At 42.9% G+C, this 16,685-nt stretch overlaps 1 protein-coding gene across 1 annotated transcript; it reads left to right on the forward strand.

Moving 5' to 3' along the window:
- Positions 1-325: 325 nt before the first annotated feature.
- On the forward strand, positions 326-16,329 carry LOC308172493 (uncharacterized protein; the record flags this gene model as incomplete). Its single annotated transcript, XM_080547393.1, has 7 exons — positions 326-398; positions 2,123-2,216; positions 2,486-2,676; positions 3,315-3,420; positions 5,191-5,648; positions 5,825-6,007; positions 15,026-16,329. The coding sequence occupies 7 exons, from the start codon at positions 326-328 to the stop codon at positions 16,327-16,329; spliced, it is 2,409 nt and encodes an 802-aa protein (XP_080403519.1).
- Positions 16,330-16,685: the final 356 nt, after the last annotated feature.

Here is a 16,685-nt window from a genome sequence, read left to right on the forward strand (position 1 = left end):
AGTAGTCCAAGTCAAACAAAGGCTTTTAATAACAAAATTAGGTAGGCCTTGCTAATAGGTTACAATTTTAATATGAATAATTTTCAGTGGCCATCATACATTATACATTTGCACCATCACTCAGCTACATTAGACTGTCTGAAAAAAGTTTAAATGAAGCTGTTAGGCTTAAAGTACTTTCTTGGTGCGTGTGTGTTAACTCTACAGAAAAATATTAGCTGGAGTTGTTGAGGGGGGACAGCTCTATCCCAACAATGTGATCCAGATCACATTCAGCCCAAGTGACTCAACGGTCACTCATGTGGCCGAAAAAGCAAAGGCAGCCATGGGGACCACAGAGGACATTGTCCTCACTGACTGCCAGGGCTGCCTGATTGTTGACAGTCAGGCTACGCGAGGTAAGTTCTGTAATAGGTAGAGCAGACAGCCTTGTTTGCTATTGCCAGCAGAAAGTGACAGTGGTGTGTAGTGTAGAGTGAATGATGACATGTCTTAGTGAATGCTGCAGACTTGGTTGAAGACATTGAGGATCAGATCTTACTGAAAGACATTGTTTTCATGATTATTTGTCATTAAGACATTGGCCTCTATATTCGTACCGGGGCTAAGGGCTAAGTCCTAAAGTTGATGCTAGATTGGATCGTCCAGAGGGATGTGGGGGTGTCTTAATGAAAGACACTGTTCATGATAATTTAAGATTAGTGCGAATCCATCCAGTTAAGTGCTTGATTTGAAGAGACATTGGCTGGGTTTCCCAAACGAGTTAAGAAGCACTTAACTCCAAAGTACTTCATAACTCCCATGCAAAGGGAAGCTTAAGAAGGGTTCCTTAAGGTTCTTTTTTTTTTTTTTTTTGTGATCAATTTTTTATTATTATTTCAGGGAGTAAAACAAGGGGAGTGGTAACATACAAATAAACAAAGGAGAAAATAGAATAACACAAATACGGTTTACCAGTACAAATACAAAATGCGCATAAACCTTTCAACCCCCCCCCCCCCTCCCCTTCCCTTCCCAATCTCCCTTTACCCCAATAATTCCCCACCTACCCCTCCTCCCACAAATGTCCCTCCCGCCAGATACCTCCCACCCACCCGCCCAATCACAACCCCCCCGCCACCCACCCCCCCCTATCACAGCCCCCCGCCCACCACCCCCCACCCAATCACAGCCCCCCGCCCCCCCCCTACAGGACCCTATGGAAGGAGCAAATCGATTAGCCTATAATAGTGTCTTGAGGATGGTTATAGTTTGGTCCCAGCATGAGACATTGTCCGAAATTGCATGATGCCTGTTGGCTATCCAGTGTTCCATGCTGGCTATGTCAATGAAGTCTAATATCCATCTCTGCGTAGTCAAGAAATGGGGTGACTTCCACCTGCAAGCTATAAGCCTTTTGGCTGCTGTAAGGCCGGCCAGCCAGATGCGTCTTTGTTTGATGTTTAGATCCAGGTTTGAACTGTCATTTAACAATAGGACTAATGGTGAGTGTGGAATGTGTTTGGACAGGATCAGGGACAATGCATCACAAACTGTCCTCCAGAAATCAGCCACTACCGGGCATTCCCATACCATATGAAAAAAGGTGCCAACTGTATTTCGGGTGCAAAGAGTACAGTTAGGTGAAGGTATGGTCTTTATTTTATGTAGCAGATATGGAGTGAAGTATGTCCTATGAGTAAAATTGAAATGGATAACCTGGTGGTTGGGATTTCTGGAGGAAAGGGATATGTTTTGCCAAATTAATTGCCAATTTAGGTTATTGTGTGATAAAGTATCTTTCCACACTCTGTCAATGTGTAATGGTTTTAAAGAAGCCTTAACCAGGATGGAGTAAAGAGCTGAGACCTGACCCCTGGGTCTGGTGAATGCTATGTGAAATGGATGTATGTCTAATGAGCTATTCCAGGGTACCCCGTATGTGCGCATAGCTGTACGTAATTGAAGGTAGAAAAAAAAGGACGTACCCGGTAAATTAAAGTTTCTCTGAATGTCCTTAAGGTTCTTTATCGGGAAACCCAGCCATTGTCATTCCACTCTGTCCAGCGTGCCTCTAATGATTTGACGTGTATTGTACACTCAGATCGATGACTGATGTGTTTAAAATCTGATGTCTTTGCAGGGATCGACTTCTGGAGGCCGAGTTCAAGAAAGATTTTTGCTCTCCCTAAAGAGAAACATGAGGAGCTCACCAGAGCTAAGAGGAGGAGGATGGGGTGAGTGTTGCATACTAACATAGTATTTAGTCAAATAAGAGGTATAAGGGATCCACTTGATGGTGTAGTACTTTAAAAAAAACATGCTAGATATAAGAACACTCAAGTAGTAATACACTGTACAGTAGTAAAAAGCAAAAATATACTACTTGGTTGCTCCACCCACCATTGTAATGTGTTCTTTATTGTAATGGTGAAAGTGACTTTTTGTATGCAGATGAAAGCATACAGTAGTTAATATTATTCACATTGGGCCATTATATACCAAGGCCAGCCAGGAGGAACGAGGAGGCGGTTGCACTGGATGGGGTGGCTGCGAAGATCGAGGAGGTGGTCCTGGCGGCAGACTGCCTACCTGCAGTGCTGGACAGGATCCAGCAGGTGGCCGGGCTGCGTCATACATTGGCCCCACAGCAGGAAGCAGCCCTTAAAGAGGCATTCAAGTGCTGCATCTGCCACGGTTAGTCACACATGTGCATGTCATGAGGGTCTCAAAAATAGAGTGAACAGCCAAAAACTGTTGATGGTGAATCGGAGGAGTCTGGTGATCAATCCCAACCAACTGCAGTGGTAGGTGCTGTAGCAGGGCAGGGGAGTGGAGTCTGTGAGCATTTTCATCAAACAGGTGTACTATCAAGCAAAAAGTGCAAGTGATAAAGAGATTTGAATTCCGGCCTAGAATAGGCTTCAAGGTTGAAACTCCTACACATCTGCCCAGCTTATAAATAGAAATCAAAAGTTTATTCTTGCCAATCAGCACTAATTAGTTCGTCTTTCCAGTCCAAGGTGCACATCCAAACTGGTGATTTATTATCTGTAGTCTAGCAGTCTCTCAATTTGATCTTGTTCTACTTCCCATCCAATCACAGTGTGTCTGTATGTGTGATATAGGCAGTGCAATTAAATAACATTGAAGTATACAGTTGTGCAGAGTCAGCTGTTATCATATAAGCAAGAGTCAATTGTCATCGTCTATCATATTGACAGGGTGTTCTTCACGTGTTATCTGGTGTTGGCCCAGGTGATAGAGTGTGCAGTAGTAGTCAGTTGGACTGAATGTACTAAGATGTACTATGTTGTCTGTTTTACTTGTTACAGGTCTGATGCAGGTGCCAACAATGGCATTGTTCTGCCGCAGCCTGGTTGGCTGCCAGGCCTGTGTGAACCAGGCCATGGAAACGAGCCCGCACTGGATAAAATGCAGGTCTGCCATAACCAGTGACAAAATTGTTACAGTGGATTGTTACAGTGGAATTGTTCCAGCACCTCTGATAGCCCAGTAACTGCAGAGCAGGAAATAATCAAACTGATGAAGATAGATATTTTGTGAGGTTTATTACGGAATAAATAAAGTACATAACTGTAAACACGTGGATTTATTATACATTTACATACATTACTACACACTACTTAGCGTAAGAGTGCACTAGCCATAGCCTACTGTAGCAGGTTGTCTGAAAAACTGCAGCCTACAAGCTTAAATCAGAATCAGTTTATTGCCGTGGTAGTTTATACATACCGGTACTCTGAATTCCTTTATCTCAATGGTGGAGAATCAAAGAGATTGTGACCAAGGTGAGGGGTCCCATGTAATGTGAATTAAACATGAACTACATTTCCCACACTACAACAGATGAAATTGCAATAAATAAGATTGCAAACAAAATATATGGCTCCCATCATATATTTTGCAGTACCTGACTAGTACTGGCATCAGCTTAACATGTCCATGATTTGAAGCATCAGTTGAAATGGACACAAATTCAACTCTATCTAGGTCCTGTGTTACCATAGTGCAGTGGTTCTCAAAGTGTGGGGCGCGCCCCCGGAAGGGGGCGCAATAGCAATACTGGTGGGGCGCGAGAGACTGGGGAGGTCAACAATTAACACTCAGGTGAACTCTTTGACTTGTTCTAGTTGTAGCTTCATAATCTTCGTAATGGAGTCATTTCTGACAGGGACAGCGAAAACAAAAACGGAAAATGCGACAAACATGGTTAAAAAAAAAAACTGTTCGAAAGTATGACGAGGCTTACCTTGCAATGGGCTTCACCGTGAATGTGGTGGGAGGTGAGGAGAGACCATTGTGCGTGCTATGTCTCAGAACATTAGCAGCAGACAGCCTGAAGCCAAACAAGTTAAAAAGGCACCTTGAGACAACACACCCCAATGATGCAAAGAAGCCACTGGCCTTCTTTAAAAGAAAACTTACAGAGTACAGAAAGCAAGAAACTCATATGACAAAAGCGGCATCCGTAAGTACCAAAGCGCAAATAGCGTCATTCAAGGTTGCATACAGAATTGCGAAGTGCAAGAAACCGCACACCATAGCTGAGGAGCTCATACTCCCAGCTGCACTGGATATGGTGTCAACTTTGATTGATGAGACAACCGCTGCAAAATTGAAGACCATTCCCCTGTCCAACGACACCATTGCAAGACGCATAGGTGAGATGTCAGAGGACCTTGAGGAACAACTCGCAGAGAAACTACACAAACGTTTTGCATTGCAAGTTGATGAGGCTACTGACAGTAATAAGGACTGCTTGTTTATTTCTTATGTCCGCTATGTAGATTCGGAGTCAATGAATGAAGACGTGCTGTTTTGCAAGCATGTGACAGGGAGAGCGACAGCTAATGAGCTATTTGGGATTCTTGACACTTACCTGACAGAACACGGACTGAAATGGGAGAACTGTGTGGGGTTTTGCTCAGATGGTGCGCAGACAATGGCCGGGAAAAGGAAGGGACTGCAGGCGCTAATAAATCGCGTCGCACCAAACGCGCAATGGACACACTGTGTCATTCACAGAGAGGCGCTCGCATCCAGGCAGCTTAGCCCTGAGCTAAATGAGGTTTTGACCGAAGTGATCGGTGTTGTAAATTTCATCAAAACCCGCCCGCTGAAAGCACGTCTGTTCTCTGCACTGTGTGAGGAAATGGGAGCTGAACACTCTGCTTTGCTGTTTCACAGTGAAGCAAGGTGGCTCTCCCGAGGGAAAGTGTTGTCCCGAGTCTTTGAGCTCAGAGAGGAGATTCGGGTGTTTATGGAGGAGGTGGGAATGCACGAATCTGCAAGCAAGTTCAGTAATTTAGAATTCCTGATGAAACTGGCCTATCTCAGTGATGTGTTTGCAAAGCTCAACGAGCTGAATCTTCAGCTTCAAGGAAAAGACAAACACCTACCCCACCTGGCAGATAAGGTCAGCGCATTCACCAGAAAGCTGGAGGTGTGGGGCAGGCGCCTTGATGGAGGAAATACTGATCCTTTTCAGAACCTGACCACGTTTGTAGAAAGCAGTGATTGTGATGCCACCACAGTGATCCCCTGCCTGAAGCAACACATCTCTTCCCTGGGAGCATTGTTCCAGAAATACTTCCCACACAACACTGCTGAGTATGACTGGGTGGTGGATCCATTCAATGCAGCAGGTTGGTAGGCAATTTTGATGACTAAATATAACTGTGAATATTTTGTGCTGTAGGCCTATATTTTATTAATGTTGTATGTATGTTACTAACTAACTACCTGGAATGGATTGTTGTAAAATTGAATCGTGTTGTGTTTAATATGCAATTAATTACAAATAAGGTATCTCTATCCGTAGCACCTGCTGATTTCAGCTCTGCTGAAGAGGACCAACTCATCGAGCTGACCTGTGAGTCCACCCTGAGGCTGAGGTTCAATGGTCAGACACTGAGTGAATTCTGGCTTGGTGTGGAGAAGGAGTATCCACTCATAGGGCAGAGGGCTGTCGGCATCCTTCTTCCCTTCGCCACATCCTATCTCTGTGAGGCTGGCTTTTCAGCTGTTGCTTCACTGAAAACAAAGTACAGATCTAGGCTCAACATTGAGCAGGACTTGAGAGTGGCAGTGTCAGGCCTGCTACCCCGTTTTGAAAAGATCTGCAGTGCCAAACAGGCTCATTGCAGCCACTAATGCTGTAATGTTATGATGTTCTTGATTGTTAGTCTTCATTTTCTTGAGAATTGTAATTGAAAAATATTGTTATTGTGTTGATTTATTATATTGTGTTATTTGTATTTTTAGGTTTTTTGTTGGGAGACAGTGTTATGTGGTTCAGTTCAATAAATGTAAAATTGCCCCATGTTGTGACAGTTTTTTGGGGGTGAGGTGGGGCTCACACATTTTTTGTCCTCCCAAGGGGGGCTTGACATAAAAAGTTTGAGAACCACTGCCATAGTGGTTGCCCAAGGTGCAAAAACATTCTGAACAATAGCATCACCTTTTGTCCTGGCACAGGTAAACTTCGGCTCATAAAGCTTCCTTGTCAGTTGAGCAGTGCAGTCGAGGGAGCGGTAACTATGATTGTGTTTCAATGTATGATATGCCAAGATTCCCTCCTTTATGGCCAGATCATACTCATGTTGGGTAGGCTCTACCCTTTTAAAGAATGTGGTGACACTGGGAACACCTGCACTGGCAGTTATAGCGCTTTTGTGTCTCTTGGTCTGTTGGTGCCAGGGCTGGACTGGGACAAAAATTAGGCCCTGGCATTTTTGGCCCAGACAGGCCCACCCCAATCGGTCGGACCACACCCACCAGCACAAAAATACTTGCCTTATATACTCGTCTTATATACTGTGCTGTACAGTCTATGACAAACTGTAGTATTCCCCCAAACCACTACAAAGACGACTACATACAGTAAGCAATGGTACCAGTGCAAGTAGACCAGTGTAATCAGTGATCAGATTCCAGAGCGAATTTACGAACGCAGCCTTGTTGTTCTAGATTTTTTTTTCCATGATCAACCTATCATTGCGCTTTAGAGTAAAACAAAGCACGCAACTGTCGCGTTCAATCTTTTCATGGCAACTCTACATTGTGATTTACAAGGGATATTAACTAATATTAAGTAATATTATTATTACTTGGTTACATTTTGCAATTGATCCGCGGTACACATGCGTGCCGAACCGTGGGGGGCGATCCGTTACACCCCTAACAGCTACCTATATTTTCCTTACCGGGTCAACGGTTACAGGCTGACTCGGCCCCGCTTCTTCTGTATCCTCTCTATCCTCTGTATCTGTACCCTGCTCCCGCTCCTCCCTGCCAGCCTCCTCTTCAACCTGTTGCTGCTGTGGTAAACTTGAGGGTGCAGCAAACATGTCCCTAATGTTTACACATTTGGCAGCATCTGCCTCGAGTTTCTTTTTGTTTTTCTCCCTAAGTTTTTCCCAGCCTCCCTTCCGTTTTAGTGTGCTTTTGCGCTCCATCTCTCTCAGTATCTATCTAGTAACTATCCAGGCTAACTAAATTTATTTTGCCGGCCGGCTCGGCCCAAAACTACCGCGAAACTGAGACGGAGGTCTGGTGCTGCGTGCGTGCGTGACACCTGACCCCCCCCCCCCCTTCTCTCTGTTGATTGGGCCAGCCCAGTGTCTGTATAGAAAATTGCCCAATGGGCCGCTGTCCCTGATTTATGGGCCGTTCAATGGTAGCTTTCGATTTATGGCCTACACTTTTGATCACTTTCAAACAATAAAAGAGCTATTGGATATTCACTTTAATTCTGGACGTTACAATTTGCATTTCTCAAAACCAACAAACTAAACTGTCAACTTCCATGACGTCTTGCCGCAAGGCCTTCTGGGACCTGCAGTTCTACCTATTCTTAGCCAATACAACAGAAATGTACTTCTTTATGTTATGTAATATATATTAATCAATCTCTTTTAATTGTCAATCATGTAACATATTAATCAATCATGTAACCTATAAAGTTAATCATGTAACCTATACAGTTACAACAATCCTATGAATACAGTCAGGCCGTCAAGCCCATAGACTTTTACTTGTCAAGGCAAATGTTTTATGTGCAAATCTGTAATTCAAGTCTCTCTGGTAATTTACGCACAAGACCCACGTTGATCTATACTCAGCGCACACACACACACACACACACACCACTGGGTTGGTCCTCCAGGCTGGCTGCTGTCTGGGCCTTGTTGTTGTCCCTGGGGGCGGCCCTGATGGGGGCGGCATTCATGGCTTTGGTTAAGGCGATCTCCTCATCGTCCGACTCATTTTCCAACCTCCAAGCTTCGTCAAAATTAAAGCCTCCCTGACCTCCCTGACTCTTCTTCTTTTTATTTGCCATTTCTGAACAAGGAATCTGAACAAGGAAAGAGAATGTGAAATTACGTATTTTATATTTATATATTATTATTATTATAGAATTACTTGTCCCCTATGAGTTCATGGATGACTGTGAGGCTGTTTGAACTTCAAAAGTGACTGACGTTGCCCATCTGAGTGGAATACAAGTTCTAATAGCCACATCAGTTACAGAGATGCATATGCTTCATACACATGTTTGAGGGCTTGAACTTAAGCCTTGAAGATTTATCAATTGGATTCTACAAAGGCAAAGTAAGGTCATCCCACGTCCTTTCTATGTTCCACATTAATATCACAGTGAGTACAGGGCAGGCTAGCTAGCTAGACATTAATAATATCACTAATATCACAAGCCCATAGACTTTGACAAGTAGCTAACACAGGCTTACCTTGCTTGTGTAACGCGTGTTGCTCCTTCTCATACCGAAGTTAAACTGGCCTGATAAACTGCGTGGCTTTTGGAGCGGACATTCGATTGTGACGTCAAATGTCATTATGACGTCATAATGCATGTTTTCTGAACATTCTGATCTCAGGAGCTGGATTATTAAAGATTCACTGAACCTATATATGGCCCGATGCAAAGCCTGCGGGAAATCGATCAAACTTGATGCGATGGGCGAAGCTGCATTGACAAGCCATGCTGCTGGAGCGTCACACAAGAGATGCCGCTACAAGGACAACAACACCATGTTGCCGGACGAAATAAATGTTAATTCTATGATTAAGAATAATTCCTCCCTCCCTTAAAAGTTAAAGATTCAAATCTCTCCACCGGGCATTTTCTCCATTATAGAAATATAGTCTAGCCTGGATATTAATAATACATTTATTTTATAAGGCGCCTTTCAAGACACTCAAGGTCGCCGTACAACAAGTACAATCAGATTAAGATTAATGACATTATTACTAGTTTGAGAAAGTAATAAAGGCACACTTCCATAGGCTATTATACAAATACATAAACATTTGTTGTAATATGTATAGGGGTCATTATACGAAAACGTGCCATTTTATGTCACTTGAACAAAACTGCTCTAAGTTTTGAATAAATCGATTGGTTCCATCCATACTATCATCATTTTTCATCACCGTCTATTAATAAATCTGTGTCCAGACTATTCTGATTAGTAGTTTTGAGTTAAAGGTTTATGAATGTACCATTAAGCTCCATTAGACCTATAACTGTAACTTAAACAAGCAGTAACCAGTTGACAACCAACTGGTGTCAACCCTGTTACTGAGCTGTCAGCCCTGTTACTTGTATAATATTATAATATAATTTAAACAATGAAAGGACTAATGCAAAATCAACTCATTTTATATGTAAAGTAAAATAGACCAGTAATCCACACAAAGAAATCAGGGTATTATTATGTTGTTTCCATAACTTTTTCTTAAAACAGAAGATGCTGTTAAAGTGTCAATTGTAAATGAGCATATTCATCATGGAAAAAAAGTAAACTCCTCATTATTCTCACTTTACAAACACACTTATTGTAACAAAGGGGACTTTATATTTCATAGAATATCAGATTTGTTCTAAATATGGATTTAAAACATTTTCAAACATTAATTAATATGTCGGTAACAGGGTTGACGAAACAGACTTACGCATGTTGATTATGTGAAAATAAATAAATAAATACCGTACACGCTTACAGCCATCACACTAAGCCAACACACACCTGCTGGATACACAAGTGTTCACCTGAGATGGACCCTTTCTTGTGACATAAAACTGGCCTAAGTTTGCCTATGTTATCATGTTTGCATCCTAATATTGAAGTATAGGCTACTGGCACCCCTTCACCCAGACATGCCTTGGTGTCAGTGGTACTGATAGTAGTCCAGTCGGTTTGTCAGAAGAAAACTGCTTAAAGCAGCATAAGATGAAATGCTGGTCTATGCTTGTTTTCTTTCAGCAGGACCATCTGTTGTTTTTTTGAGCTGCCCTTGGAAAGTCTATATACTTGAGGGGACTAAATGAGGGGAAATGTAAAATGTAATTAAAAGTAGATTGTCAGTATATGGAAGTTTAACATCAGTACATATTAAGTTATAATTCCAATAAGTATATAAAAACATATGTAAACATTTAAAAACAAATATATTTCAGTTCACGTTAAATCGATTTTAATTACACTTATGGATACTTTTTTTTCTTCACTTGGGACATAACTGTCTGCATCTCAAAACCATGAAAATACCTTATGGCTTCCTACCTCAGGTTCACGCTACTAGTATGCTAATCTCTGAAGTGAGGAAAGGTAGATTTACGTTTTACATTTTTGTCATTTAGCGGACGCCTTTATCCAAAGCCAACAAATACATTTCAAATTGTGACTGCCCCTGGTCCTAGCATGGATTTATTTTTCTTATGATGACTGATGGATAGATGATTCACTTACTTAAACAAATTTGCCATTTTGCCATTGGCAGTCACAATGTAAGAAGAAGAAATAATAATAATAACAAAAACAACAACAACAATAATACATTAATTAATTATCGATTATTATTAACAATAACAAGCATAACACTTATTATTATTATTATTATTATGTATTTATTTTTTAGATGAAAGATAGCCTTTTAGATGAAAGATAGATGAAAGATAGCCTTTTGGTTGTAGCGAAAGATTTGTTTTGCTACAACCATGGAATACTAAAGAGCACTATTTGAGTTGTATCTCAAGTGGTTGTATCTCAAGTGGTTGTACAGTGGGAGACAAAATTATAGTTTTTACAGTACTCAGAGTTATAATTATTTGAAGTGTGGTTGCACATAAACATTGGATTATTCAGGAACATATATATTAAGAGATTTACTCTATATAGATATTATTTTATTATTTCCTTTTTTTTTATCTTCAATAATTTGAGGGCTAGTCTCATTTAGTTTGTTTGCATGTCTGATTTGGAAATGGTTGTAATGTTTTTTTTTAAATGTTACTGTGTTACTCTTTGTCTGTTCAGGGGAGTGGTTTTATCATACAGATTGTTGTTATGTTTTTAAGTGAATTGATTTGGTCACTACCACTTCTCCGTGCACCTCGTCCATCTCTCCCTTGAGGGAAACTGAAGAAGATGAAGGGTGTGACTCACAAAACTGCCCTTAGCCAACAGCAATGGGACTGCTTGGGGATCAGTAATCTTGCAGAGCCAGACAGTGCATCTCTGAAACAAGTCTGGTGTGTGAGATTCAGGGATCAAAAATTACTTTTTTATCATAGCCATCTGCTTGAGAGCTCAGCACCTGTTATTATTTGGACTGAACTGGACTAGACTCACAGCACCTTGTTTATCGTGAAATTAATACTGTATGTCCATAGATGGAGAAACACTCGTTGAGCAGCTATTGAGCAGCTATTATACACATGGAACACATAATGTGCCACTATATAATAGAGGCATGTCGTAGGCTTACCGATAATGGTCTGATGGTGGCTTGCCACTAGCCGTGTGCTGTTCCATTGCTGGTGCTTGCTCACTGGAAACAAACTGCAGTAGACCTAGTGGTTCTCATGGACAACGGTTGGAGATCCCTGACTTATTAACGTGAATGTCTTATGTCTTACAACCGCCTCTTTCTTTGAACATCAACAGGGACTATGATGAGTATCTTATCTATTTCACAGATCAAATGCCTGACTTCATTTAAATTGTGATTTTTGAAACAAACATCTTTAAAAAGCATTTTTGTACTCTGGAAAGGTTTGTTTTTCCACTCCTGACTGCAAGCTTGTGCACTGTGACTGTGTCAATAGATTGTCTTGTCATCAGTTTCAATAATATCTGCATAGCTTTTGTCGTGAAAGATTTAGCCGATTATTTTTTTTAATATTGTATCTATACTGTATCAAAAAGTGCAACAAATTGACTAATGTGGTCAATTTCACACGTGTAGTGTTTAAAACCGTCTCCCATCATTGCACCGTCTATTGGGGCCTATTACTCCAAGGGAGATAATTAGATTTTTTTGGCATGAATTCAATCAATACTATAAAATGTGTAACAAAAACCCAGATAGACATGCCTATGTTTTAGGCAATGGAAGTATAATTATGAGTTGTCAGCGTTATCGGAACGAGGCCTGTTTCGGCCTATGAAATGTTTCGCTTTTGTTTTCTTCCCCAATTGTGGTTCGAGTGTTCTGTAATGTTGTCTTTGAATTTGTTTTTGTACAAAAATAGGCATCAAAAGCTTTTGCCTGTCAAGTTTATAATACCACGGGCAGGGGGCAGGGTGGTCTTGTGACAAAACAGGACAATTATTACCCCCTAGAAAAATTGAGTTGTGATTCATGTTATAAACCAGGTCCTTAGCGTAGTATAAATAGCATACCTTAGGACAGTCTGGCATAACATCCAGAATCTTCAACCGTTGTCATATTACCACCCCACTCCCTGTCCCTGGAGCCTCCTCTTTGGTTTTACTGGGTCAAACTCAGAAAGCCTCTCTGCTCTCAGTGGTGAACAGTCTGAGTACTAACCCATTTACAAAATAAAAACAAGGTTGTTGAACCTGATACTGACTTGCTTGATTGCTTTATTCAACAGTGAAGTGTTCTTTCATTACTGTAGTCAGACAATGGAAGGCTAAGAAGTCTGGCATTTCCTTTATGGATGCAGTAAGAATTTGTCAGCACTAGGTGGCATAAAATCACTTTTCTTTGCAAGCCATCAAGGCTTTTTAGCCACAATGACATTGATGCAGGTTTATAGTAATCTCCTGTCTGATGATCAAATAATGGGACTCATTAAGGATCATTAATGAAGATGGTGGTAGAGGTTGGAGATTTGGATAAAAGGAAATAGTCCTGTATTCCCAGAGTCTGAGTAAATAGAACCGTGACTCTTGGAGGGAGTAACTACTTCTCTTATTGAGTAACTACTTCAGGGCTAATTTAAATCTTTTATTTAACATCTTCTTAGCTCACCCTTCACAGCCTGGGCTACCTGCTAGGCCTAAATCTTAATACAATCTACCACCTCACTACTGATGATGAATCATGGATGATTAGAAGTCTATCAATACTTGATTTCAGGTCCACCACTAGGTGTGTATAGAAGGCAACAGTGTAAACTCACCCTTCCCAAAATCCAGGTCGTGTGGACGACTGCCCTGTAGATGTCTCTGCAGCCTTGATAGGTCTCCGGGAACAGAGGACAATCAGTCAAGGCGGTGACGTCGCCTGGGTGATGATTTGTTACTTGTTGGAGCAGGAATTAGTTTGGAGCGGGTAACTTGCCATCATGAGGTTGCCCGAATGATAACACGATCGACGGAGGACGTATAGGGCAGATACGGTAAGGCTGTTGAATAATACACAAATAGTTGTCTATGTGTATTCCCTATCGTACTAATATTGCTATTGCACAGGTGATTAATAGGCTATTGAAATAGACACTATTGAAATCGCTATTACTGCCCAGTTACAGTTAATGCAGGATGTTTAACGGCGAGAAAGATATTTACTTATGGTCAATGTATTGGTTTGTTTTTGTATAGATTGTGACATTGCTTATTGCTAATATGTATTCAAGCCTGAAGTTTGCGCGCATCACGCACTTACAATAACGGCTATTTAAAAACTTGTGGACTGCTTAGTATTCCCGCCGCGCTATCAGACGCGAAACGTGAGTCTCGCCTTAGAGCTCACTGGGTTGCTCATACACCGTTTGTCATGATCTTGATCATAGCTCTGCGAATGCTTTTATGTTTAGAGCTACTATGATTTGTTTGTTTGTTTTTTAGGGTTAGGGTTAGTTTTTTTGTTGTTGCTCAAATTCATGATTCCATTAGAGCGCGTTTTGCACCTGATGCGCTTCAATGTACTACCAAATTGTCTTAGTAGCATACAGCCTATCAGCAAGGATCAGCATCATTAACTCGGATATGAGTCAATGGTCACTAAAGGTTATTACATTGATCTAACATGTATAATGTATCTCTTTGATTAGAACAGGAACCATTTGAGGATGAAATCTCGGTTGAGGAGTGATCACCCGCACAATCATAAAAAGCGCTCCAGTAATTGTCGATGGTCTTTCATTGTCCTTAATCATATCAACATAATTTTAACGCCTAAATATTAATTTGTGCGCGTTTGATGATAGCCTAACACTTGGTTTATTATGTATTATATTGCTCCTGCTTTTACTAAATCCATCCAACTTGTCAGAGCGCACAGTAATAACACATTATGGGAATGGAGATATTGCATGCGTTACAGTACCTGTTGCCGATATACATGTGCGTTCTCTGATATAGCCTAGTGTGCATACAAACGTCTGGCGCTGTCTGCTTGTTGGATTAGATGCATCACCTGCCAATCTCAAGGGGACCGCACACAGGATAGCCTACTGTTAATTTGTGGATCTCCATACCAGTCTTTCTTGTTCTTTACACTTAGACTGTATTTGTAAACGATGAATAATGAACCTGTCATCCCAGTCCATCTATTTTGTTCAGCTGTTACTCAGGTTTCATTGGCTATTTCAACAATAATTGTATGGAACATGCAAAATATTGATAATTGGTGTCATTTATATACTACGAAGACAAATAGAGAACATAGGTATTCTATCAGTTTAAGCCAAGTAGAACATATTATTGATATGGTTTCCTTCCCTCTCTCTCTCTCTCTCTCTCTCTAGATATACAAACACACTCAAGGTCGGGGAGAGACACTCACACCTCATGCGTCGGCTCAGAGAGAGGGTCCGAGGGTCTTGTTAACATCAGTGTGCTCCAACTCCACAACCCCACCCACCCCAGCACACTACTGCAGAGGGCCAATCAGATGCGCCTGTCAGGCACCCTGTGTGACGTTATCATCACAGTGGACGGCCAGGAGTTCCCCGCCCACCGTGCCGTGCTGGCCTGCACCAGCAAGATGTTCGAGATCCTGTTCCACCGCAGCAGCCTGCGCTATGCTCTGGACTTCCTGTCCCCCAAGACCTTCCAGCAGATCCTGGAGTACACCTACACAGCCTCCCTCCAAGTCACGGCCGAGGACCTGGATGACCTGTTGTACGCCGCAGAGATCCTGGAGATCGAGTACCTGGAGGAGCAGTGCCTCAAGGTCCTGGAGACCATCCAGTCAGAGGGGGAAAGTGAAGAGACGACTGGGAGGAACCATGTTGGGTCAGGAGGAGAGAGTGATCACAGCAGGGCCAGACACTGGAGGAACATGCTGATCTCCAAGAAACATTCCATGCATGAGGGCTGCCGCACCCCCACCGCCCTGCATCACCTGGCGCTGTACCACATGACTGAGAGGAGTCCCCCTGTACTGCCAGAGCCCATGATGGAGCTCCCTGTTCCTGTAGCAGGGCTAGGCTCCATGCAGGATGAGGGGGTCAGTCTGGGGAACACAGCCCTGTCCCCTCTGCAGCACAGCCTCAATGGAGCGCAGCAGCCCCTGTCCCTGCCCCTGGCTAGGAGCATAAAGACAGAGGACATGCAGGTGGATGAAGCCAACAGCTATGAGAGCAGGTCCTGCAGCGGTGGAGGGGTCGGAGGGAGCTGTGAGTCGGACCAGCCCAGAGACGAGGGAGGCCCGGGAACCCCGCTCAGAGGCAGTGTGATCACCAGCGCTCGAGAGTTGCACACAGTGCAGGAGGAGGGGGGTGTAGTTGGGGGTAGCTCTCTGGACGGGATCCCTGGGCTGGCTGAGAAACATCTGGCCTCTCTGTACTCCTCCATGCCCTCCAACCACCTCGGGGAGGCGGTGCTGCCCGTGCCCATGTCTGTGGCCCCGTCCCTGGCCATGTCGCTGGACCTGAGGGCCTACGGGGGGCTGCTGCCCCAGAGCCTCCTCCACAGGGAGCTGCTCAGCAGATTGGGCCAGTTTGCGGCGGGGATGAGGCGTGAGGGCCGGCCCCAGGGCCAAGGCCAGTGCTGTGGGGACTGCGGTCTTCAGCTGCACGACAGAGAAGCTGTGGAGCAGCACAGGTAGAAAAAAAAGCTTCTACCTAGAACCAAAAAGGGTTATTCTGTTGTGAATCCCTCTTCGGCTCCGCCCCCTCCTACCTCGTTGGCGCTCGTTGAGCCTCATCAGGCTCAAGTGGAGACAGCTGGACCTTCCACAGCAGGCTATCAACTCAGGAAGAGGCAGCCCTATAAAGAGCCCCAGAAACCTTCCTCCGACGCTTAATTATTTTGACCCATGTGGTTAGTTGTTTGGCGCTCCATGTTGTCGATTCTAGTTCTAGTAGTTTTTCACGTCCGAGTTTTGTTTGTTTGTTATTTTGTTAACTCTTGTTGTTTTCTTTGTTTACCCTCGCTCCCCAAGGGAACCTGCCTTCCCTGCCT

Source organism: Nansenia antarctica (genome assembly GCF_963989245.1).
Source record: "Nansenia antarctica genome assembly, chromosome: 17".
NCBI lineage: Eukaryota > Metazoa > Chordata > Actinopteri > Argentiniformes > Microstomatidae > Nansenia > Nansenia antarctica.